This window comes from Staurois parvus, unplaced genomic scaffold (assembly GCF_062004578.1).
Source record: "Staurois parvus isolate SC_StPar_1 unplaced genomic scaffold, SC_StPar_1.0 ptg000027l, whole genome shotgun sequence".
In the NCBI taxonomy this organism is placed as follows: Eukaryota; Metazoa; Chordata; class Amphibia; order Anura; family Ranidae; genus Staurois; species Staurois parvus.
The window spans coordinates 5,298,096-5,325,759 of record NW_028317823.1 but is presented as its reverse complement, the minus strand read 5'-3'; the positions used below and the strand labels follow the sequence as shown (position 1 = coordinate 5,325,759).

Here is a 27,664-nt window from a genome sequence, read left to right as displayed (position 1 = left end):
CAAGTATAGATCTAAAACTATACAGTAAATCTAAGCCAATTCTCTTCAAATCAAATCTATCATAGTTTAAATGCCCATTCAATAAAAGTAGTTATTTAAACGCCATCGATTATCACTATTTATACGTGTCGCCTTTTCTCGCTCACATTTTATATACATTTTATATTGATTTTCCACTCTGCTTACCAAACTCGTTATTGCTTACTGCTATGTATTATCTGCATGGATTTTCTTTCAATGTTGTTTGGAAAACACACTGCTGCCTCTAAATTATAGGGGTATAAGGTTTTATGAATCGATATTCCAGTAGATGTCTACTTTAATAATGCATCAGAATTTAGCTAAGAATGGAGAGTAACCTATAGTAACCGATCAGTAATCATTTTCTGGTCATCTTAAAGCAGACTGTCACTCTAAAAATCATATTTTGTCCCACTGCAGCCCTCCTCCTGTCCACTATTTAACCCTTTACCATCCATGTAACGCATATGTGACAAAGAGGATGGACTTTAACACCCGACGCACATATTCCTCCATGGATGGCTGAGGTTTCTATCCTGAGAGAACCCTCACTGCACGCTCCCAGCACAGTAGCTGAGTTCTCACACCTCAGGGCCCTATCACTGCATTGCACATTAGGTGTGTTGGTGCACTGCAATACCATTCATTTTGAATAGCACGCCAACACACATCCAAAGTGCATGTGCCTTGCAGCACACCACCATGTAGCACAACACATGGGAGTTGATTTAGTAAAACTGCAAAATCTGGTACAGCTGTGCATGGTAGCCAATCAGCTTCTAATCTAAGCTTGTTCAATTAAGCTTTGCGTTGCAGTCCATTGAAAATTACTAACGCACGATGCCACATTAGCTCACTGCGTTTTGACACGAATTGGAATTTAATGGTGATGCAGGGAGACATTGCCATACCCTGAACACTTATGTAAAGAGTGATTTACCAAAATTATGTATATGCATATGTACAGACATTCTGTGAAATGATAGGCTGTTCAGGGTCTCTTATAAGCAAATTACCAATCTGCTCTAGGATTAATGGGAGTCAATGGGAACCATGTCCATCTGTGCCTACCCAACAAATATGCCATAATGACTGTCACCTCAATCACTGACAGAAACGCACCTCTGGTGGTCACTGGTGCAAAAAGATTCCTCCACTTGACTGTTGGAATCCTGTGAACCCTATAAAAATGTATTACTGTAATTTTTCTTAGAAAGGGTTCTGTAATGGCTTCTATGTTGTTTTGTGTCCTCATTTAGGGTCACTATAGAACAGTGTCTCTCAAACTTTTTTCAGTCAAGGCACCCTTTAAAATTATGGACAGTTCTGAGGCACCCTTTAAAATTATGGACAGTCCTGAGGCACCCTTTCAAATTATAGACAGTCTTGAGGCACCCCATTCTAAAATGTGAAAAATGATTCTAAAAGTTTTATATAACGAAGCAACATCCACACATGTAGGACACCCAACATTAGAGATGAGTTATACTTCCAAAGCAAATACACTTTTGCACCCTGGTACTGAGTAGTATTCCAATGTTTCTCTTCTCCCTCAGTTTTTCCCCATGACTGAGCTAATGTGACCCCAGCACTGATGAAGAGGGGTAGGGGAGGGTCAGCAGGCAGCTGACATCCTCCTTATCAACTGATGATGTAATTGGTTGTCAGGACGCCAGCGGCTATAAGGTCATAATGGTGCACAATGAAAACCTGTGACTTTGTGTAAATAAAAGGCCGGCTTCTTCCACACGCTGGCTTGTATACAAGTTTTGGGCAATTTTTAGACATTTTGCCAAGGCACTCCTGAAGAAACCTCATTGCACCCCAGGGTGCCTGGGCACTTGGTTGAGAAAGGCTGCTATAGAAGACAAGAAAACATCCATAGCTACTTGTGTACATAATTTCTATAGCATGCTTCCCTCTTCTGCACAGGTCCCATATCAGAGCTCTGCATTGGCTGGCTTGATGAAGGCTAAAGCAAAACCTTATGAGACACCATGGACATCTAGCTACCAGAGCTCTAACCCTATAGCTGTGTATGTAAGCAACAACAAATGGTCTACCACTACAGAGTAGTTGGTCAGGAATCTGCATCACTTGACAATTGTGCAACAATGCAAGAGACATGCCTAGTTATCAGGTAATGCCAAAGCAGAAAGTCAGGGCCAAGAAGAACACTGCCAAGCCTTTAAAATTGGCAGCATCGATCCTGCATAGTGGATTATTGCAATGTGTCCAAGGAGGTCTTGGCTCTGGCTGAACTTAATTAAGGCAATTAAAATAAATCTGTAGGCGCTAATCACAAAAGGTCATCTCATTTACAAGTTGTGGAACCCTTGAGCACAGTGTGTCTCTGAAAATTGGCAAAAGAGAATGGTGGATACTTAAGCCGTAGTCCTGGGACACCTGTTGAAAGCTAGTCTGACTATCCATGCTGTGTATGAAACTGAACCACAATACTTTTTTTTCTTTGTAAAATCCTAAAGTTTTACCAATAATAAACCCCCAAATATCTCACTTCATCTACCAACAAGCCCAAAGGATCTATCAAGATTTCCATTACAGCTAACATTTTTAAATATAAAACTGTAAAATGTCTTACCTATCATCTATCTAGCTCTCATTTATGCCCTTCATTTATTCAAGACTAGGGGGTTGATTTACTAAAGGCAAATATTTAGCAAGGGAAATTGCTCACAGCAAGGGAATTATCCTCAGAGCTTAGTAAATGAGGTGAAACTCTGCTAATTTCCATTATCCAATCATGTACAAGCAAAAATATTCTATTTTCCCTTACATCTAATTGGGTATTTTTTACAATGTTAAATTTCAGCCACAGTCACTAAGCTGTGGGGAATATCCCTTTGCAAAGTGCAACTTCCCTAGCAAACTGAACAGCCTAATACCGTACTTTTCTAACTCTGATTCCCTTCGATGGCTGAAATGCTGGATTTTCTAATTTAAAGTTGAACTATACCCATTTTTATAAGATCCCCTCTCTCCTGCCTTCCAATTCCTTCCCTCTTGCGCATTAGCAAAATAATGATAATATTCTATTAAAAAGTAAAACCATTTTTTTTTTCTTTTACTGCCTAACTCTAGTCTGAGCCACAATGGCATAAGATCCCCCCTCCCGCATGTGGAGACACTCAGGGGCGCATGCCCAATATCTCACAAAATGCCTCCCAGAACTTGTGACATAGCCATCTCAGGAGCCGTTTCAGAGATGTTGCGCATGCGCTCACACCGCAGGGTCTCTGCTGGATGGAGACTCATGACATGTCTGCATTTATGCCAGATCTCAGTTTAAGATGGTGACAAGAAGAAGAGGGGCAAAAAGGGCTTCAAGCATTCCTGGACTGCATGGTCTTGTAAGTATGTTTTTATTATTTTAAGACAGGGACAAGTGTTGAAGATTTTTTTTTTGGGGGGGGGCAGAGTGTTTCTCTTTAAATTGGAACTGCTGGGAGGTATATTATTCTTCTAACAGGACACATTGCTATTCTTATGCCATTACTACACAAAAAGAGCCAAAATAAACCAAAGCAAAATCAGTCAAGTGAACTTTAAAAAGCCACTTGGAAATGTATTTTACTCCCCTTTCAGTTGACATCAGAGTCTGTAATTTATCTTTGACAAACGTGTCTGCGATTAAACTGAAAAGATTTGGGAAGCAGAAATGATAGCTTCAGTTCTCAGCCTCCTGTGGTATCTCCTGGCACAATTCGCTGCGGCTGACAGGCCCCTGGTGTCTCGGGAGGATGCCAGAGACTATGTGACACGTTCACTCACTTCACTGAATACAATCTTCAAGATCACAGTATATAACTGTCCGATAAAAAAAAGAACAAGAAAGAAATCCCTTGTCCGCATTTATTTTTAATTGCGTTTGCTGCTGCAGGGGAGTAATTCAGCTGAAATGCTTTAAGTAAATACCAGACATATGCTAACAGTCCTATTACATAAGGCTTGATTCAGTGACTCTAGAAGCAACAAAGAATCATGACAAGCTAAGTTAAGATATGCCAAAAATGGATGAAGACTAGGAAGTTAAACACACATGAGAGACAGAGACAGAACCAAGGACTGTTGCAGAAAAAGCAGCTACAGACAATGTTCTTCAGGTAGGTAGTAGCTGCTGCATCTGCTTGGGTTGAATTCTACATTAAAGTGAAGCCCAGAGTAAGAAAAATGGAAGCATGGGCACTGGGCCAGCATCACTGATTTTAAATTGGATTGGCATAGGAGGGTTTTTTCTACAGGTTAAAGAATATAGGAATTATGGCATGCTTGTTGGATTGGTGGGTCAGGCAGAAACAGGTTGGGCTTCAAGAGGTGGTCGGTACAGGGCCAGGACAAGAGGTGGGCAGGAGGGGTAGCTGCCCTGGGTACTGTGGTGTAAAGTGAAGTGGGGGGGAGGCGCTGCAAGGAGATATTTTTTTTTTGTGGGGGGGGGGACTTGTGTTGGGAGGGGGAATTTGGGGAACAGCAGGGGGTAAGAATTATTCTGGGAAGGAATTTCTTTTTGTGGGGGGGTAGGATTGGTGATTTGAGGGAGAGATTTGTGTTGGGAAGGGGGGTGGGGGAAGAGGAATTGTGCAGTGGGGTCATATGGTGGTGGGGATGGGATTTGTATTAGGAGGGGATTTTTTGGGGGAAGGGGGATTTGTGCTAGTAGGGAAGATTAGGGGGGATTTGTGCTAGGGGATCTTCGCTGACATATAATGTGCATACATCTTTGGGGGGGTGGGGCACAGTTTGGCATGTTCGCCCTGAGCTTTAAATTACCTTGTCCCGGCACTGGGTCAGTAGTAGGGTCCTTGGAAGTCTTCAGTTAGAAGAGAGCTAGCATTGGGAAAACACCCCACCCTCTTTCCCTTCTTTAATTTTAGGGATGATTTTGCATTCTGTTGGGAAAGTTGTGGAAGGCAGTCATTATGGACAAAATGTACAGTAGGTGCTCATCTTAGGTGCAGTTCTCCTTTATATGGTTTAGTGGTGGGGAACTGTGGGTTGTTCAATGTTGTGCAGCACCCTCCTATATAGGTGCTAGATTAGGTAAATTTAGCTTTTGGTTCACTTTAATCAATTGAGCTGCATGTGATTATTTTGGTCTGTTCTGTTTTTCACTGGCTGCAGGGTTGACTGTTTTCACTATCTGTCTGGAGGGTTCTGGAAGATACTGGGCTGGGAGAGTCAAATCAACAGCTGATTATTTAGACGCTCCTGGCCAATCCCTAGGAAATGATGTCCAGATGGTGGCTGGGAGACAGCATAAATAGCCTGGGGCATGGAAAAGATGGGTCTTGTCCTGGAGGAGAAAACCCCAGCCTAGAGGCCTGCAGCCTTTCTGGGCAGGTTTGCCATCCTTCTACTGCTCATCAAAGTCCCAGCTATGCAAGCTGGGGAGGGTACATTTTGCTGAAGTTTGTTGGTGCTGATTGAAGGATTTTCTTTTTGAAATCTGGTCTAAAAAATTGACATGAGAGGTGTCTGTAAGATGTTGTAAAGAGGCATCCAGTTATCCAAGAACATTAGTGAGTACAGATCGGTGTGAAAGATCCCAGTAACTGTGTGCTGATGCCATCCCTCTTGCCTTAGAGTCAGCATTGCTCTCTTTTCTCATTGGATCACTGGCTGTGATTGACAGCAGTGGGACCCAATGGCTCCTGCTGCTATCTCAGCCAATGAGGAGAAGGAGTCCTGGGATAGCTGAAACTCTAGTGCACATTGCTGGATTGAGAGGGTGCTTAGGTGAGTATTGGGGGGGGGGGCTGGGGGAGCTGCTGCGCAGGGAAGGTTTTTTAGAATGCATGAAGGTAAAAAAAACCTTGAGCCTTCACAACCAATTTAAGTAGATATGTCTACAAGGACCTTGGGGCTCCATTCCTACTGTATTGGATGTTATTTTGTTATTTATACAATTTGTTAGTAAAGGGGCTGGTATGGCAATTAATCTCATGTGTGGTTGCTTGGAGTGGTATGCAAGCCAATTCCCTGGTCGAGAGTTAAAATACTATATCAAGTAATTTTCAGCTCAGTGTTAGTGAGCTTTTCTTATATAGACTCTGGCTTGATCGGGTGTGGATTGCTGAGCGCATAGTGAGGATTGCTTAGTCCCAGTGGAAGATCCTGGTGGAGGGCGTTTTTAATACATGTGGTTATTTGTTAACTACCTGGTGATTGCATAAAGGGTAGAGGATAAGTGGTGCCTTTTTTAACCTTCACAAGGTGGATGGCTTTTTCTGGAGGATACTAGGTTTGCACCAAGTATTGTACTTTTTGATGTTTATGGACTTTTTCACTATATTTTTCATTACAATTTGTTAATTGAACCACAAGAGTTTAAAATCTGAGCGCTGCATTTTTCTTATATTGTATTAAACGTATTGCTCCTGGAGAAGAGATGCTTAAGAAGGGATATGATAGCAATATACAAATATCTTAATGGTGATTCCAACATCAGGAGGAAACTATTCAGTCTCAGGTCATTCAAGAAGACATGTGGCCACCCAATGAAGCTCGACAAACACCAGTTTAAACTTTACCGATGTAGGGGGTTCTTTACTGTTCAAGCAGTAAGGATGTGGAACTCCCTTCCACAATCGGTGGTTTCAGCAGGAAGTGTCACTAATCTGTTACAGGTATAAAATGCATGCACCAGAAGCCTTCTAAACCTTGCTGCCACAGCTGAAACCAAGGTCATTCTAACAGGCAAAGCTCCCAGACCTGTAGAGTTGGAGCTTGTCTTTAAACCCCAAACTTACATATTTCTGTTGGCTTTCACAAGGATGGTTAGGAGGCAGAAAGGGGCAGGCAAGCACCCACGCTATCAGAACCTTCTGCTGTGACATGAAGGTTTTGAAGACCATCTTTAGATACCTGCCATTCACACCTGCAACAGAGTCTCTTTAAATATAACTACTCACATACTGACAACACTTGATGGGTCTGTGCCAAATAAATTATCATTAAACACTTTTTAGTGCATCTCAAGGGTCTTACGTTGGCTAGGCGAATATAACATACCTTCCTTGGAATAAGTGTAACAAACTCTTCGATGATCAATAACTTTTTACAGCACCAGTAAAACAAAAGCTGATGGAAAAGTCTAATGTTATGGCATGCTGTCATGCTCTAATTACACAGTGGATTCCCCTTGCTTTACAGAGCCAAGCTTCACTGGTCGCTATATTGATTTCCCAGTGGCAATTACAAACAAAGCCACGTCTAAAGCTAATCATTTCTGGTCCCTGGTTAACTCAAATAAACGTATTGACCAGCAGCTAATCCCAGGTGATCCGTGCTTAGGCTACAGCTCGGTTAATGTACAAATCTATGGGTGAAGTGTACATTTTCTCGGTCAGCTATGACTAAAGACAAAAAAAAGAACAAATGCTAAAAGGCACACAGAGCATATTGTTAGTATTGACAAGTAAAATGTGAACAGGTTCCAGTAGTTTGTCAGAAATGACAATATTTGGGATATCGTCAGTATTGTGTGAAGCAGGGGAGGGGCTCTTAGTCCATTTGAAAGTGAACCTTTTAGCCTTTCTGAAATTCTGCACTGGAGCAAGTAATACAATGTACTTGTCAGGGATCCCGGTCTTCGCCGCGGCGCGCAAATCTGCGCATGCGCGGATCGCCCAGGTACATCAGTGGGCGGGCAGTAGGACCTGGGCATCCGCGGCGGCAATTGCGGCCGCGCATGCGCACTTGCGCACACGGGCGTGCGCCTGGCCCCAATGACGGTGCAGGGTGCGCTATTTAAGCCGGCCAGGCAATGTCCTCATTGCCGCAAGGTCTTGTTCTTGTTCCTGTGTTCCTGTCAAGTACGTTTCCTTGTTGCCAAACTCTGCCTGTCCTGATTTATGCTGACCCTCTCCTGCTCTGACCCCCGTCTCGTCCCTGACCATTCCTCTGCCTGTAGTTACTGATGTTTTGGACCCTCTGTTACTGAACTCGGCGTGTGACCTGACTACTCTTTGCCTGCTGCTTGGTACCGCACCTGTCCCCACTGTTACCGACCCGGCTAGTCTGACCATGCTCACTCCTAGCAGTCATCCATCCATCCCGCTCGGACCTGGACCCGTCAGACCCTTCACAGCAGGCTCATCCCGGGCACATACCCTCAGCGGGACCCCTCTACCACAGCCGGGTGCGCCCAGGGGCGCGACTTGGTTCCAGTCTTGCACCAAGTCCATCCCCACCATCAGGGGCTCTGGTGAAAAGGCAGACTGGGACTTAGACTCCGCGTCCTGGGAAATCCCGTGCTGTGGACCACTAGAGATCCCGTTGGGCAGAGCCTGACAGTACTATTAGTAAGAAGGTCTTCTTCTCTGTTCAGTTCTGGTTATGACTTTATTCTGTTGAGCCCCAAACAGTTTATAGTCAATCCTCCAGTGCTAAATCCAGTCCACTGTCCAATGAGTTGGTGCTTATTTAAATATCATGATGCACTATGAATCCCTGAATGATGATGTTCTTTTGTACAAGTTCCATCTCTTGTTTATGATAATTATTTTAGCAAGAACCTTTGATAGAGGCGGTATGAGGGTTGCTTTACATTCAAACCACTTATCTGTCCACTAAACATGAGAAAGGAGAGATGGGATTCAAAACAACGAAGGACCTTCTGGTTTCTTCTTAAGAGGAAATCCCCCCCATGCCATTTTTTTTTAAAATCCCCCCTTACCTGGTTTGGTAAGTAATCTTCAATAAACATATTCATATGCCCGGCAAATCCAGCATTGCTTTTCAGTGATCCACTGCTCCCCTGCTGCACACCTGGTCCTGCACTGCCATCTTCCTTCCTTCTGCATCATCGGTAGCCAGCTGTCTCTTTCAGGTTCTTGCAGCTGGTCACCTAATGGCAATGGGAAAGGCTTGCCCTCCAGCACTGTGTGATGCCTCAGCTGAATGAAAGGCATTGTGATGTGGATATCCCAGGAGGCTGCAGGAGCGGGGACATGTCACTCTCACCTAGGTGAGACTGAAAGCAATAGTGGGGTGGCCTGAAAACATTGTGGAGGAATCCAATGAAGTGTTTCTTGTGAGTGAAGGTCTGCTTTAACATTCCCTGTATTTAGTTAAGGTCTGCTTTAACATTCCCTGTATTTAGTTCCTCTACAGTTCTCTTGCTGAATTTAGCTACAAATATTTACTGAAAATACTTTGAAGTGTGGTAACTTAGGGATTGATGATTGAACCGCAAGCATTTGACACGCAGGCTCCTGTATGGCTGTTTAAACAGGTCTTAAATCCAGTTACTATGTGATGCAAGGACCTTGTAAATTTAAACAGAAAAAAATCTTTTACCTCTTTTGAGTCTGCCAAATACTACTTCATGTGCGTCACACACTCCTTCCAGACGCTGCAACCAAAGTGGGAGGGTTTCAGCAGCACAATTATATTCCAATCCAGAAAACCCAGCAGGACCGGGTGTTGCCAGGTTCTGAATGACAAACTACAGCTTATGAATCAACAATGACAATACTCTGTAGTTTCTGGCTGTAGCTCTTCTTCCTATGCCATCTGAGATGCTGGACATCTCCCTGTCTAGTCTCTTAGGACAATCTTGCTTTGTCTCTTGTTTCTGGTGAACCTTGAACTCATTGCTCTTCCCATGAAATTAAGCCATGGTCTCTGCACGTCCTGTTTCCAGATTATTGTGCTCTCTCCAGCTGATATCTTACTGGAGATCTCCCATTCGAGCTGTCCTTATGTCCACTACTACTCATTAACGACCTTTGGCTTGTTCCTCGACTACAATCTCACTTGATCCCAAATTGCAATATTTTGTTATCAACCTTTGGCTTGTTCCTCAACTACATTTTGGCTGGATCCCAACCTGTAGCTACCTATTACCAATATTTGGCCTGTTTACTAGCTATGCTTCTGCTTGATCCCTATCTGCTATATCTGCTACTGAAGTCCTGCTTGCTCACGTCCTGGTGGGGCAATTCTGAGGGCCTCACCCTGGTACTAAACAGGCAAAAAAACACATCTCCATTATTAAGAGCTCTGATGACTACCTGTTAGTGTTTATATCCCACTTTGGGTGAGCCCGCGTCATCCACCATAGTGACCTGTCTGTGTCATCCACCATAGTGAGCTAGTTGGTGGGAGCCTCTCTACTGCTATAGCTACTGGTCTCTGTGCCTATCCCCTTACCTTGTCAATCCCACTGTAGTGCAAGCAGGCACAGCTTACATGAGGGACAATGCTGCTTTTAATTCAGCAGCATTGTAGCATTGTTGTCTTCCTATCACAGGTAGCTACATAAGGAGGACTTCACTGACAGACATTTGTGAGACTTTGCAGGGGTTCTTAGAGAAAACTTGAAGCGAATATGCCTTGGTATGCAGAACATTTTTTTAAGTGAGGCCATAGTTCTACTTTACTTGTTTCCGATGGAGGAAAGCATTTCTTTTATATCTCTAATATTGCTACAGTGTCACTTTAAGAAGTAATAATCACAGTATTATGATAAATTCCAGTGTTTGGGTTTTAGGGAACCTCTAAGTTTAGCAAGTCATTCCCAAGGCATTTTAGTGCCTTAGGCCAGCCTATTCATGTTTTGTGCACGCCATATACTACTACACAATCATCTCTAAAATTAATATTTCATAACAGATTAAAAAAACAAAAGGTGGTCCTATAAGGAAGAACATTTTTCTTTGAAGCCTGTATTCTTTATACAGGTCACATAAACAGTTTGCATTAATAGACTTCTTAATGTCCTACTAAAAATGTAACATAGCGGTAAGTAGCCCCGAGGTGTATGACACAAACTAACCAGCATCAATTAAAATCTTTTTGCTCTGGTAAACAGAACGAGCGGCCAGAGGGCAGAACACTGCAGCAAAACATTTGTTTTAATTCACTAGCACCTAAAATATTCATGACTGCTGCTTCTTCCACGGGATTTACACTATTTTCCGGAGATGATATGGAGACGAGTCTCGCAACTCTCCGGCAATCCTAGCTTGTCATTAAGCTGCAGAGCTCAGTGGGAGAAATTAAAAATTAAAAAAACCCTTGCTGAGCTATAAAAACATGAAGGTTGACCTGCCAAAGTCAGTCTGGGTAGATATATTATTGTTAATGAACAGCATCCATAATAATAAACATAACACCGCAAAGGTTAAAGAGAGTCTGTTAAAGAAGAACTGTCACTTTGGCCGTTCACAACAAAATGACAGGTTCTCTTAATAGATTATCTCTTGATAGGATTAACCTGAAGAGGTTGACAGTTTAGTTGTTTGTGCTGGCAAACTGAACAGCGTGCTGAGGAATTTGTGGATTGTTTTGATCAGAATGAGACTGCTTACACATTTTGCTATGAGGTCCTGTGATTTGAGATAACACTATGTGCATTTGGTTCTATCTACAATAAAAAGATTTTAAAAATACAAAACAATTTTCAGTATTTTCAATATGAAACCAAAAACAAAAACATGGGGACATGACCTTAAACTAACTGGAGGACAGTTCAAAACCAATCTCAGAAAGTACTATTTTACTGAAAGAGTAGTTGATGCTTGGAATAAACTTCCAGCAGAGGTAGTGAGCCAGTCAACAGTAAATAGCTTCAAACGTGTGGGACAAGCATAGATCTATACTCAGACAAAAAAGTTAACAAAGCCAAAAAAAACCAAAAACATAACAAATAAAAACACAACCCCCCCCCCCCCCAAAAAAAACGGCAGACTCGATGGACCACTCTGTCTTTTTCTGCCATCACTTTTCTATGTTTCTAAAAATGTTACCATATTTTTGAAGGCCAATTTTTTTAAAGTAAAGGCTCTCCCTGGTAGCTAGGACATTTGAGAAATAAACTTCATGTCATATATCTATTAAAACGGACTTGTCTCCCAAGTTTGAAGGATAAGGTTGCCTTAGTTTATCGCTTTAAGAAACTTTACATGTCCAATTCCACGCTTAAAGCAAAGACTCTATGGTGAGACCAAAGCTTAGCAAACACATTACAGACTCGCAGGTACCATAAGAGGCTGCCCCTTGCTCGCATATCTCACTGTCAGGAATGGACTCGCCAATGGTGGTGGGACTCATCTGCCGTGTGGGCTGCAGTACCAGGGCTGGCCAGAGGGTGCTCTCAGCAACCAGAAGCTCACTCCTGCAGTCAGCCATCACCTGAGGCTGATTGCAGGAGGTGTATTTAAGGAATGGCCAGACCTGCAGTCAGTGCCTTGGTGTATGTTTCCCATGAGCCCCTGTACCTGCATCCTGTCTGCTCCCTGCCTGATTCCTGATTCTGCTTTGATCCTGACTCTGTATGAACTCCGCCTGTCCTGACCCCGGCTATTCCTGACCACTCTCCAGCCTGCTCCTTTGGTACCTTGTCTGCCTGATTGTTCCTGACCCGGCCCGTCTGACTACACTCTGCCTGCTCCTTTGTGACTTGTCTGCCCGATGGTTCCTGACCCGGCCTGCCTGACCACTCCACCTCACCAGCCCTGACTGCTCTTGTCTGTGTACATTCTGTTATCAGTGGGAGGTTTGGTTTTGTTATATTGTGCGTGTTATGTTGTGCGTGCGTGTTATATTCGTGTATAACCTTTAATAAATTATATTGTTACACCATACTTGAGCCTGCGTTTCCTGTGTCAGTTCACACATCTCTGATCTTACCAGGAGCCCTGACACTCACCCTTCTGCCCCCCCTTTCCTGATCCAGCCCCCACTTACTCTTTGGGACAGATCTGTTATTCCATATAAATTTTCACATCGTCAGGGTCCTCTAACCCTGGACAGGGAGTTGAGGCCATTTCTATAGCCACGTTGTCCTGAGCATTCAGGCCCCAATTGCATCAATTCCAACACTATTATATACTTTCCTATAACACTTTTCCGACTGACTACCCCATCTCTTCATAACTGAACCAACTAATGGAATTTCTACATAGACTAAAACTAGACAATCAAGCTAACTCAGACTCATATCCCTTGGAAAAATATATTTACTGGGCCATACCATATCTCAGCTATACTGCTTGTTTAAAGATGGGACTTCCACAGAGAATCCTCCATTCATATGTAGATGGGAAAAATACTTAAATATTTTTCTGGTGACAGCTGGAAAAAGTGTTTAATTTTCACACAAACTATTTATGTCTTCATATTTCTGGGAGAAGAGCATTGGACCCCAGGAAGACTTTATTGGCATGTTTCGGAGGAACTGTTTGGCTCCTTTCTGCATATGTGGTGGAGCTGACACCTGATTTCACTGTTTTGGCAAATAGTTTTTACCTCCAATAATACTATGTGTATTTCAGATAGCTTAGCTTCCCCCAAAGGTTGCCCTCTTGTAGATGATCTCTGGGTCCATCTCTAAAATTAAAAAGGTTTTTTGAAACACTGTTTGCTGGCTGCGAAAATCAACCTCTCCTCCACATACTCTGCAATGGGTTTCGAGATCCTCACCCACATTATGGCATGGGAGGCCTTGATAGTGGAGTACAGTAATGACCCGCAAAAATACACATATTACATGGACCTTTATGGCAAACATACAGAGATGCAGACAGTTTTCGAGGCTTAACCATGCATTTAATTAGTAAATTTCTTCATAAATAACCCTCATACTTAGATAATGACTTGACACATATTCATAGGTCTATTCCTCTCTTGGAGCTCTTCTCACTCACATACAGTACCACTATCCCAAACCATTGGTTTTAGTAGATTCTCTTATCGCCAATTTGAAGAAATTATTATTTTCTTTTCCTGTTCTTCGCATTCTACTCATGTTTCCCTTTTTAACAGTTGTATCCTTTCCTTATTACTATAGCCTTGTTTTTTGCATCATTATTGTCTACAAGATGAATATGGAATGGTTCATTTTCCATGAAATTGTTATAGTACACAGTATAACACCTTATGTTCTAATATTACCTACCTTTTATATTCCATGTATTCTTAAAAACGTAGAAAAATAGTTATGAAATAGAGGTAAAACTGGATGAGAAGAAAAGTGAAATGCTACTTTTTTCAGTACTGAATACAGTAATCTCCCTTTACAGCCCTGAGTTACGCCTGAACAGGAGGAAAATTTTCCATGGCACCAGCAAGCATATACTGTATGTGAAACAGGTATAGAGGTGAAGATTCACATCTTACCTGGTAGCCAGACCTTGTTGTTAGTCTCAGCTGTGCACAGGGCTTTTGTATATGTGAACTGACTGATGCTTACGGCTCCCTCTCACTCTGCTGTGGGTACCTGCGGTTGGGTGAAAAGCCTGAGTGCTGACAGAACACTAAAAAGGTACATGTGCTTCCTGTTTTTCTGGGGGAACCCATTAGGGGGCACCCTGTTAATCAGTACATGACATGCAGATGTTTTGCTTGTTTTATACTATGGACTTACTGTACAAAGCCCTCCCAATCTGTGTTTTTATTTGCTGCCTTGCAGAATAAAAGTGCAGGACAAACCTGTTTGGACTGTTTTTGGGTGGTTTATTTTTTACATTAATAGTTGAGCCTGCCTTAAATCACATGGGTAGAACAGGATATTGCAAAAGTCTAAACAGGCATCACAATGCACTACAGACAATCAATGAGAGTTCCGATACTACCAAACGAATAAATGTTTATTTTGGTTTTACCTTTGAAAAGAATAGGAAAGGTTAGAGTTATCAAGTTTTTATTGCTGTCTGTGAACTTGATAAAATGTACCCTCACTTCCTGCCCCTTTGTCACTGGGACAGAAAGTGGGAGAAAATTGATGTGAATGTACAATATAAGTAATGTGCTGCATACAATGACAGTGCTATAGAAGTACCTGTAATAAATAATAAATAAATAAATATTTCCAACACAGACAAAACTGCAATTGAAACATTATTTGTAAAGCATGGAAGAGATAAAACCACTGCTTTTTATTGCTGTCTGTGGCCTGTTGGGAATGTTTCCTTACTTATCAGGGTAAAGTGGGGCATCACCAAGACAGAAAGTGAAACGCAATACGCCTAATGGAGACACAAATCACAATACAAATCTGGTTGAGGTTCTAAACTTTTCCTGCTTCATAATTAAAAAGAATGGTTTTGGCTGGATTTAGTCTTTAATTAATTTTCAATTCTCTGCCTTACAATATAAAATCCCGTTGAGAAATGGAGGGGAAAAAACCCTCAAAAGCCATACTTAAATGTGTTACTATACCAGCCACCTCCAACTCCACATCCTCATTTTGACACTGATATAATTTAATCTAACTTTGGCTAAGAGTCACAGATTACTTAATTAAAATTAACTTTATCGCTTGCATATATTACACTGGAAATCATTATCTCCCAAGAATCATTAAATAACCATGAAACAATTTTAATTGAATGAATAAATCCCCTAATTATTCTCACCAGGATTAAAAGACTAAGTGAACTTGTCCCAGAAGAACCAACTTATAATGTTCAGCAGACACTTATGACTTCCTAATTAACAGAGGTATGTGTAAATTAGTTTGCTAATCCAAAAAGTGTAGACGGTGACCCATAAATGCCCAGCATCCAGCATGCCATACTTTACTGTAGAATGCCACTCTCCTTGCACTTTTGGACAATTAGCTTATGAATAATTTTTTGTTACTATTTATTATTATTTTTTACTGTGTCCTCCCTTGACAGGTTCATAGAAATACTTTTTATATTTATATAATTAAAGATAACTAGTGAGGACCAGTGGGGAGGAACTGAGCACAGAGGGCACCCTAGGTGGGACAACTTCCTAAGATGGCCATGCCCAGGATCAGTTTTACAGCAGATAAAAAAATAAATGACTCACATTTGACAATGTCACATACAGTGCTTACTGGAATGAAAATTTACCTATATGATAGGGCCAATGGTAACAGAGGTAATTCCTTAATTGCAGTGATTGAGAATGAGCTAATGGCCACTATTCAGTGCTCCTACTCCTCGACCTCTCCGTGGCTTTCGACACAGTCAACCACCCCCTCCTCCTCAAAAAACTACACTCCCTTGGCCTCAGAGACTCCGCTCTCTCCTGGCTCATGTCCTACCTATCACAACGCTCCTTCAGCGTTACCTATAACGCCTCCACCTCCCCCTCACTCCCCCTCACTCCCCCTCTCTGTTGGGTTCCCTCAAGGCTCTGTCCTCGGGCCCCTTCTCTTCTCCATCTACACCTCCTCCCTTGGCCAACTGATACACTCTCACAGCTTCAACTACCAACTCTATGCCGACGACACGCAAATCTATCTCTCGACCCCCCACCTCACTCCTTCAGTCTCCGGCAGAATCACTAGCCTACTGAACGACATATCAGACTGGATGTCACTCCACTTCCTCAAATTAAACCTTGCCAAAACCGAGCTCCTAGTTTTCCCCCCAGCCCGCGCCCGCCCCCTGACCTCTCCATCACGACCAACAACGCCACCATCAGCCCCACCCCGCAAGCCAGAGTACTAGGTGTCATTCTAGACTCCAATCTGTCTTTCCAGATCGAATCGCTGACAAATTCTTGCAGACTCCACCTCCGCAACATCTTCAAAATACGCACGTTCCTAACTCCAGAAACTACAAAGCAACTCATTCACTCCCTTATCATCTCCTGACTTGACAACTGTAACTCACTCCTCGCCGGCCTACACCAACACAGACTATCCCCGCTTCAGTCTATCCTGAATTCTGCAGCCAGACTCATCCACCTTACCAACCGCTCCGTATCCGCCACCCCCCTCTGCCAATCCGTCCACTGGCTTCCGATTGCCCAACGCATAAAATTCTAAATATTAACATTGACGTACAAAGCTGTTCATAACACTGCCCCAAACTACATCACCAACCTGATATCCATTTACCACCCAAAACGCACTCTCCACTCCTCACAAGACCTCCTACTCTCCAGTTCCCTGGTCTCCTCCTCCCATGCCCGTCTCCAGGACTTCTCCAGGGCTTCCCCCATCCTCTGGAACTCACTACCCCAATCCATCAGACTGTCACCTTCCCTCCTCACCTTTAGGCGCACCCTGAAAACCCATCTCTTCAGAGAAGCCTACCCCGCCCTCACCTAATTGCTGATCTCCTCTGCTCTTCCTACCACTCCATCCCCCACAGCTATTTCCTCCTGTACCACTCTCCCCTCCCTCCTAGGTTGTAAGCTCCAAGGAGCAGGGCCCTTGAACCCCTCGTTTATTGTATTATATTGTATTGTTACTGTACTGTCTCGTGTACTGTCTCCCATTATAATGTACATCGCTGAGCAAACCGTTGGCGCTATATAAATACTGTATATTAATAATAATACTCCCATGGACATTGCAGTAATTTGCTTTTCTGTCTAAAAGAATAGAGATGTCTTTGTTTCTGTACCTCCAGGGTCAACTTGTACTTTCTGGACTGAGATGCCATCTCAGAGATGACACAACTGTATAAATCCCAGTGCCTGTGAAGCTCTTGGCTGTCTGATACAGACTAGGCTCCAAACTCTGTGTTGTGATATGCAACAGAGTTACAATAATTGGAGTCTGATCAATCGGGGGAAAGCTTCCTTCTATCTGCAGTGGACTGATGACTTCATCTGAAAAGTCTCAGGACTGGAGCTCAGCTATGATTAAGTGCTGATGGTGGTGTGAAACGCGGTGGCCAGAGTGCTATGTTCCCTCTTTTGTATACTGTGGAGTGTCTATTTTGAATATGTCCAAATAAAGATGATTTTATTGGATGTGTGGCCAACTGGATTTTTCTACCATGATGTCTGCTACGAACAGGACCATAACCTGCTAGTGTGCAGTGGAGGTGGAGACCAGCCTTGAGCGGTAATTATTTTTTATTCATTTGGTGCTCAAGGATAGCTTTTAAATTATAAAAGGTTGGACTTTCTTTTTTTAAGCTTTAGGGTGTATTAGCATTAGAACGTGATGCAGAAGACCCACGTTCCGTGCTGATTTCCCACACCACATTCCAATCGCACTGTCCTTGCGATCTGCAGTGATTGTCAGTACAAAGGTAACAACACCCCAAACTCAGGTCACAAATGCAGTGCATTTACCTGCTCTTGATCGTACCATATGCAATCCAGTTTCAGTGCATTTCCAAAAGTAGTGCATGCACTACTTTTGATGCGGTCCAGTGCCATTTCAACCCATTCAAAATGAATGGGATGAAATCGCACTGCACAGAACTGCATGTGAATCACATAGGAACTCCACAACATTCCTGTGCAATTCACATGTAGTTCCTAGTGTGAATGAGCCCTTACTGTTTCTGTATATTGTGATACGTTAGGAATAAATTCATTCCGCAACGTCCACTAAATTAGGGACACATTTATCACACAAGATATAGGGGTGGATTTATCAAAGGTAAATAGACTGTTCACTTTGCTAGGGAAGTTGCACTTTGCAAGTGAATGTTGCTTAAAGCCTAGTGAATGAGGAGAAGCTTTGCTAACTTCCATCATCCAATCATGTACAAGCAAAAATACTGTTTTTTAATTGACCTTACCCATTCTTTGCAAAGTTAAACTTTATAACATTCATTAGATTTGGAGAAAATACCCTTTTTCAAAGTGTACCTCCCTATTCAAAAAGAACAGTCTTTATGCATTTCATAAATCAACCCCATAGTATCATGGACACACATAATGGGGTTGACTTACTAAAACAAATACACTGTTCACTTTGCAAGTAAAGATGCACTCTGCGAGGGAATTTTCCAACAGATCAGCAAATGCGGAAAAACTTTGATTAGTAGCAAAAAAAATTGCACATGATTGGATTCATTTTGTAAACTGTTGGCTCTATATAAATCCTGTAATAATAATAATAATAATAATAATAATAAGATGATGGAAGTCAGCAGAGCCCCATCTCATCCACTAAGCTCTGGGGAAAATGCCCTTGAAGAGCGCATCTGTCCTTGCAAAGTGAACAGTCTATATGTCGTAAAGTGTTACTAAACCCACAACAGTAAATTCATGCAGTCTGTATATGCATTAAAGCATGTTTGTTATACTCACTGTGAAACCTAAGGGGTTAATCCTCTGCATTGTGTAAAAAGGCTGTTTGATCCTGTCTTCTCTGATCTTCCCCTTCTTCTACTGTCCCCAATCCATCTGCTGATAGTACAGAGCTCTAGGAGACGCTCTGCATGTGCTAAGTTTAGTGTGCATTGAGGGTTTTTTTTTCTTTGGGAGGGTGCATATGATTGGCACAGGGCCAATCAGCACTGTCCAGACAGAGGGTCAGGGGTTATTCAGCCTCATAAGACAGTCAGAGCAGAATTGAAAACTCCTCCTACAAGCCTTAGCCAGTGCTCTGCTGGACACTGATAGAAGTCACAAGACTGCTCTAACTGCTGATGAGAAAAGGTATTTAGCAGTTTATATTTACTAAAATAATTGCATTTCCATGTTGTGTGTACTGTGGGAGACCAGTTATAGTGAATGCAGAGTCCTGGGTTTAGTAAAAGTTTTAAGTAAGTCAACCACAATATGTGCACCATTTCTGGAGTGCCCAAATGGTGCACATTAACTATGTAACCAATAGTTACATAGTCTTGCTGAAAAAAGACAAAAGTTCATCTATTTAAACCATAAAAAAAAAAGTTAGTCTTATACACACAGGTGATCCAGAGGAAGGCATAAAATGCAGCAAAGCATGATCTAATTTGCTCCTGCAGGGGAAAAAATCCTTCCTGATCACCCGAGAGGCAATCGGATATTCCCTGGATCAACTTTACTTATAAATGTTAGCAAACAGTTATATTCTGTGTATCCAAGAAAGAATCCAGGCCTTTTTTAAAGCAATCCACTGAGCTGACCAGAACCAACTCTTGAGGGAGTCTATTCCACATTTTCACAGCTCTTACTGTGAAGAAATCTTTTCATATTTGGATATTAAATATCTTTTCCTTGAGACGTAAATTGTACCATCAATCGTACCATCGTACCAATAGGTACCATCATCTTCTAACAAGAACACTGGAGCCTACTCAGAAGTACAGAAGACAGTTGTGTTACCATGCCTGGGGACCAGTTGTGTCCAATGCCTAGGAACAAATGGGCAATAACTGGAAACCAATGCCAAACTCGATTCCTCCTCTATTATTATTATTATTATACAGTATTTATAAAGCGCCAATAGTTCGCTCAGCGCTGTACATTACAAAGGGGGACAGAACATGTGACAGAACAATACCAATACAATGCAAAACATGAGGGGATCGAGGGCCCTGCTCTTTCCAGCTTACAGTCTAGGAGGGAGGGGATGGTGGCACAGGAGGAGATAGCTGCGGGGGATGGAGTGGTAGGAAGAGTGGAGGAGGTCGGCAAGTTAGCAGGGGGTGGGGTAGGCTTCCCTGAAGAGATGGGTTTTCAGGGTGCGCCTAAAGGAGAGGAGAGTAGGTGATAATCTGATGGGTTGGGGCAGGGAGTTTCAGAGGATGGTGTGACACCCTGGAGAAGTCCTGGAGGCGGACATGGGAGGAGGAGACCAGGGAACTAGAGAGAAGGAGGTCTTGTGAGGAGCGGAGTGTACGTGTTGGGTGGTACTTGGATATTAGGTCAGTGATGTAGTTCGGGGCAGTATGGTGGACAGCTTTGTACGTCAGCGTTAGGATTTTGAATTTGATCCATTGCGCAATCGGAAGCCAGTGGAGGGATTGGCAGAGGGGGGTGGCGGAGACAGAGCGGTTGGAAAGGTGAATGAGTCTGGCAGACGTATTCAGGATCGACTGAAGCGGGGATAGCCAGTGGTGAGGCAGGCCAGTGAGGAGGGAGTTGCAGTAGTCGAGTCGTGATATGATGAGGGAGTGGATGAGCTGTTTAGTGGTTTCTGGGGTTAGGAACGCGCATATTTTGGCGATGTTGCGGAGGTGGAGTCTGCACGAGTTTGTTAAAGATTGGACCTCTAAGCAAATTAAATGAAAAAAATAATGAATCTAACTAAAGGTGGTATTTCAAATTTCGGCAGTTCAATACTTCCCAAACATAAAACTCTGAAGTGTTTGTGTTACCGTAGTCACCCTACCACACTTAAAGCATCCAATACCATGACACTTAATTAAAAAACACATCAATATGTCTGTGACCAGGCTGCTCTTGTACACAAAATCTCATTCATTCAAATGCTCCACTGCCTGCTTAACCCGTTACCTGAAATGCTCACTGATTCCTAAGCAAATTAAATCATTTTCAATTATCCCTAATGAGAATAGTAATGAAAATCCCACAAACCGAACAAAACGGAGCACCGGAGCCAGGTATAACCTCTACAGCATGCCGCGGTGCTCCTCTCCCTACCTGCACATGGAGCTGGTTACACTCTTCCTGGCAGTACTCTGTGCTGCACTAACACAAAGCAAAGGTAAACAGCTGTCAGTGATCACAAACTGTAATTGTTTAATTAACAATTTTAGCATGTTAATTATCAATCTAACCATCTGCTATGTTTTAGAAAGTGTAAAAAGAACTGTGAGGAGATAAGAACTTGCAGGTTCCCCCAATAGGATGCAAAGGATGAGAGCGCCACAAGTTTATAGTAAGTCCGGTATAAATTATTGCCTTGATAAAAATTCAGAAGGTACAGCCAAACCAAAGGTTACCTTCTGATTTTTTTTTATAAAGACTAATACATTTATATCGGGCTTACTGTAAACTTGTGGCGCTCATTTGCATGTTCTTCAGACTAGACATGAGCAGGAGCGGACTGACTATTTGAGCACTTTGGCACTGCCTGAGGGCCCGAGGTCAGTAGGGGGCCCCATTTAATGCCCCTGGTACCTTTTATAGGCTTTTTTGGGTGTGCTTTGTGTGTGGGCAAGGACACAGGGGCCCCATGATCCCCTATTGCCCCGGGGCCCCATGAGTTGTCAGTCCGCCCCTGGACATGAGTGATTTATTTTGCTACAAATGTAAATTCGGACAAAATTTGCGTGATACAGAGATGCGGATGTATTCCCAGCTTCACCCTTGGAAGGGTAATCTGCCACTCCAGACAGCTTTCTCTTCCCACTGTTGATCTTGTCAGAAGTTCAGAGCTGTCCTGTGCTCCCTGCCTGTGTTATCTCAAAGAGACTATTAAAGTGGTTGTAAACCTCAGACATGAAATATGAACAAAGCACATCCCTCTATAGTGTGTACTTGTCTCAATCCAGAGCACTAAGTGTAATTTCTGTCTGCTGCTTCATTCCTTTGCTATCAGCATGGAACACTTCTAACAAGTTTTCCTGACACCAAAAAAAATGATGACAGGGGAGGGAGCTTCACCAGATTGACAGCCTTAGCTTTGTTCCTGTGAGCTGTGTGGAGAGAGTGTGTTCCTTCCCTCCAATCAGCTCTTAGAGCTCTCCTCACTGAGTTCTGCAGGGTGTAACTTCAGCTCTCCGCCCCCTTTTTTAGACAGCGCTACAAGCTTTATAAACTCAGCACTTTCAACAGATGTAGAGAAGAGAAGACCGCAAATAAACAGGTACAACCTATGTAGGAGGATTTGTTTCATCTCGGTGTATCACCTGAGACCAGTCAATTCAATGAATATATGTGTAGCACTACCTCCTTAGAAGTTGCTGAAGATGTGGGTCCCCCTAGAGTCCTGCACAGCCAGGCATTTTCTTCCAGCCTTGCACTCCAGAGACAGTAAACAGTCCTTGAACTTGGTTTTTTGGATTTTATTAGGGGAGGTAAACTTGGATGTGGGTGAAGGATACATGGGATGCCCAAGGAACTCTTTAACTGAGGACAACTTCCTGAAGCTATATACAAGTGCTCAGTGCTCTCTTCTTGGAGAGCTAGCCAGCCTCTCCTTGTGTATAAATCCCTGGACAAGGGGATCTATAGTCTGACTCTCTAAAAACACAGTCCAGCTGGGGGCTAGTCAGGTTTCCCACCCAAATGCCCTCTCCCTTATTCCCATACAGGAGGTGTAGAGGTACTCACTGTCCCTGTTCTATAAGCTGCAGGTCGGTAGCTGCTTTCAAGCCTTCTGCTGGGCTAGCTCCTTCCTTAACTCCACAGATGGTCCTCTCTCAGGGAGCCGGAGAGATCCAGCTTTCCTCCTGTCAGCAACTTTCCTGGAGGCAGGCCTCTTTTCTGGGCCTCCTCCCAGGCTCCACACTCCAGCTCCTGCTCTCACATCTTCCACCTGAACTCTCCTGCTACTGAGCAGGCTCAGCCACTCTTGAGGGCTTTACTAACCCCATGCCAAGCCTCCTGCTTGGGGATTAGTCAGAATCTGTTAAGAGTGCAGACCAGCTCCTCCTCACCCCTGCCCACTGAGTTCTAGAGACTTTTCCAAGTCTCTAGATCAGAGGGAGGTTTCAGAGAGCTGAACTGCAGAGCCTCTCAGCCCTGGCCCAAATTTAACCCTCTGACTATTGCACCAGGCTGCTATCCAGACTCTCTCTAAAAAAAATAATTAACTAGCTTTCCCTTGCTAACTAGGAGGGTGCTACATATGTAAAGGTTTACAACCACTTTAAGCCCTCTTTGATATTATCCTGCGCTTCAAGTCCATTCTGTAGATAAGAAATTTGTGGGAGTGTTCGAGTATTCTAGCAAAAGACAATAGGCAGAGCTGACACCACTCATTATACAAAAATACCATATCTTGTTAGCCCAAAAAAGTAAATTAACAGTTGATTTCTGGCATATCAACATATATGTTTCTATACTTCCAATGTCTTTATAGGGTTAAAATATTGGCAAAATGTGCATGTACTACAGAGATATGCTGTGTATTTTTTTCTGCCAGCACGAATGCTCCAATTTGACTTTTTATGAGGGGTGTTCTGGGGAAAACAAAAAAGGGAGACAGTTTGGCACAGGAAATATGCTGTTTTACTTGATTAAACCAATGTAAGAAGTTTACAAAACATAGAAAGGGAATGGAATAAAAGAGCCAAGTGAAATCTCTGTTCCTAAAATCCAAAAGAACGAGCCATGGTTAGAGAGTAATAATGGAGAAAAAAGTAGTAGTCATAACAAACCATTTCAAATACTCGTATGCGGTGTTCTATAACCATAGAGCATGCTGAAACACGGGGATCAGCGCTAATAGAGGGATAATGTAACATCCATCTAACCTAAAATCAAGTATGGAGTATTTGTGATTAAGATATCGACAAGAAAAAGGGACAAAAGAGGCAAAAAAAAAAAGAAAGGATGGGAAAGGACTAGGAATAGTAATAGCAGGGGAAAAATTAAGTAGATCTGGAGCCGCCGTGGAATTGAGAAGATGAACACCATGGTAGTTCAAGAAGAGCCGGCTGATAAAGATAGGATTCACACGCTTGAAGCACTGGTGCACAGTGAATAGAATTTTGCAACAGAATCTTGTTCCTGAGCTATAGGTTTTTCCATGTGTATAATGAAATTTACTGATTATACCCAGTTCAAAAGGGAAGGCTGGTGCGGAGATTTCCATTGAAAAGGTATCAACTGCTGACATGCAGATAAAAAATGTCGGAGTTGACAGGAATTTTGCTTATATAATGATCCAGGATGGTTTGACAAGCTTCAGTCCCTGTATTGAAAGTCCAACTCCAGCTTCAGCTATTTTAAATTTTTTGGAATCCATTCTTGTAGCATATTTTCAGCTTTCAGTGAAATACATATCCTATCCAAACCACTGTGTGTTATTATTATTATTATACAAGATTTATATAGCGCCAACAGTTTGCTCAGCATTTTACAATATAACGGGAGACAATACAGCAACAATACAGTTCAATACAAGAGGGAAAGGAGGGCCCTGCTCCTTGGAGCTTACAATCTAAGAGGGAGGGGCTAGTGGTACAAAAGGTAGTAACTGTGGGGGACGGACTGGTTGGAAGAGTAGAAGATTCCATTATTAGCTGAGGGCAGGATAGGCTTCCCTGAAGAGATAGGTTTTCAGAGATCGCCTAAAAGTGAGCAGAGTAGGCAGTAGTCTGAAAAATGGAGTAGAGAGTTCTAGAAGATGGGGGAAGCTCTGGAGAAGTCCTGGAGATGAGCATGGGAGGAAGAGACAAGGGAGCTAGAGAGCAGGAGGTCATGCGGCGAGCGGAGAGTACGGTTTGGGTGATATTTGGAGACAAGATTGGTGATGTAATTTGGAGTTATAAATGGCTTTATATGTTATTGTTAATGTTTTGAATTTTATCCATTGGGCAATGGGAAGCCAGTGGAGGGATTGGCAGAGAGGGGTGGCAGATACGGAACGGTGTGTTCTTAGTATCCTTATTTTTCATGAACCTCTGCCCCACTTCCTTGTCAAATGACAAGTATTATCACCCAACCCCTTTCTGTGAGCCCCGGCAGTCAATGACATGCACCCCCCCCTGCTCTTTAGGACTTCAGGTGATATCATCATGCTCCTGTAGCATTACTGGCAGGGGTGAACAGCTCAAAGTAACATCTACTCCTATCAGTACCCCACCCTGCAGCTACACACCCTGTAGTCTTATGGCAGTGGTACAATGAATTGGGTAAAGTAGCTTCACTTCAAACACATTGGAACCTAAGCTGATGTTGAAATAAATCAAAATGTGCAAAATGTGGCACCTACCTGTCCAGTCTCCCACTACCTTCATGTGAACAGCAAAGGTTGCTTTTGTCTCTGTAGGACACTGAAATTAAAATTAAAAACAATACAATTAAAGTAGAATGGAAAACAGTGAAAAAAAATACAGAAATGCAAACTATAAACCAATCAGCTTGAGAGTACTGCACACTATCAGCAAATGAAATGTAAATTCTGATTCGTTGTTATTATTTGCTTCACATCACTGATAGATTATATGGTCAAATATATGTGGACCCCCCTCCAAAATATAGAGCTCAGGTGTTTCCAGTAAAGGGTACTATTGGTGTTACAGAATACAAAGGCATTTTTTAAGAGCTGTTTTTAGTTTTAACAAAAGTTGCAATGGGCACAGAAGTAATCAGGAGCCCCATAAAAAGGAGCAGCAGAGTAAGCTGTACACAGCAAGAACCAAAATAACAGGTGTGTAGAGGCTACGCAGAGCCCAATTTTAGACAATGTTACAGATATATGCATAAAATGAACAAGAAAGGTGCAGAGAACAAATACACACACACATTCATACAAAGCCAAATATACCTATGCCACCTTCTCCACCATAATCATCAAGAGAGATAAACAGCCCATAACCACCACAGCAATGATGAAGGAACCAGCTTAATTTGTGGAGACGTGATAGAGACTGGGATAAAGAAATATCTCCCCAGAAGAAATTTGAGCTGTCTAACTAGGGTAAACAAAAACAGGTTAAACAATTATATGCTTTCATTATTGTGGTAATAGTTTAGGAAAGGTACTTTTCTGTTCCAGTATGACTGTTCCACAGTGTACAAAGCTAGCTCCATAAAGACATGGTTGGATGAGTTTGGTGTGGATGAACTCAAGTGGCCTGTAGAGAGTCCTGACCTTAACCCTACTGAACCTTTGGAATGAATTGGCACAGCAATTGCAAGCTAGGGAATGAGAAATTCAACATCATACCTGATCTCACATATGTTCTTTTGGCTGAATAGGTACAACTTTTTACAGACACACTACAACATCTTTTGGAAAGCCGTCTGAGAATAATAGAGGCTTGGTGTCTCACAAATTATCTTTTGGCTAAATGAATGCAGATTCCCACAGACATACTCCAACATCTTGTGGATAGCTTCCCTAAAGGAGTGAGGCCATTACAGTATAGTCACAAGAAGGGTGAAGGGCAACTGTCACAATCCACCCGGCGGTATCTCTAGCAACCCACAGAACGGGATTCCCCAGAACGCGAGGTCTAAGCCCCAATCTGCTTATTCACCAGGGCTCCTGATGGTGGGGATGGACTTGGAGCAGACTGAGACCAGGTCGCGACCCCTGAGTGCACCCAACTGTGGTAGAGGGAACCGCCGGAGGTATGTATCGGAAGAGAGCCTGATGTGAAGTGGCTGGCAGACCTGGGCGGTGATGACCGGATCTGTGCAGGATGGATGGATGACAGAGTACGTGTAGCGTGTAGCGTAGTCAGGCAGACTGGGTTGGTAACAGCAGAGGCAGAACGGTACAAAGCAGCGGACAGAGAGTAGTCGGGTCACAAGCCAGGTTTCAGCAACAGGAGGTCAGGTAATCAGGAGTAAGCAAAAGAATAGTCAGACGAGCCAGGGATCAGAGCAGGAGACGGTCAGCAGAGGTCAGGATCAAGCAGGGTCGGCAACAAGGTATCTCACGCAGGAACAGACGAGCAGGGAACAGGGAATGAAGACTATACGGCAATGTGAGCATTGCACAAGCTGGTTTAAATAGCCCAAGCTGCACCCCTATGAGTACGAGCTTTTGCTCGAAACGCGTCAGTGAAAGCTACAGTAGGTTGGACGCCACGCCGCCGGCGCCACGAGGGGCCCCGGCGGCCATCTTTGTTTTGCATCTGGGTCAGTATATTTTTTTACTCATTGGATTGTCTCTGCCATCCTGTGCCTGTATATTAAATAAATACTTTAAGGATATCACACTATGTGGCCCTCTCTGTTTATTTGAGCTCTGGTGAAAACCAGCCAGATCTACAGAGCAGCCGCATCTATCCAAGTGCCAGGCAGCGAAAGTCATGCTGACCAGATCTGACCAGACCAGTCTGATGACACCAGAGGTCCAGTGACAGTATATACAAATGCG

At 43.0% G+C, this 27,664-nt stretch overlaps 1 protein-coding gene across 3 annotated transcripts in view; it reads right to left on the bottom strand.

The window, feature by feature from the left end:
* NOX4 (NADPH oxidase 4) overlaps nt 1–27,664 on the bottom strand; it is a 352,340-nt gene that overhangs the window by 125,570 nt on the left and 199,106 nt on the right. For all 3 annotated transcript variants that reach the window (XM_089656614.1, XM_089656605.1, XM_089656621.1), the window contains exon 12: nt 25,547–25,607. In XM_089656614.1, the coding sequence (XP_089512740.1) occupies nt 25,547–25,607 (61 nt within the window). The remainder of the gene's footprint in view (nt 1–25,546; nt 25,608–27,664) is intronic.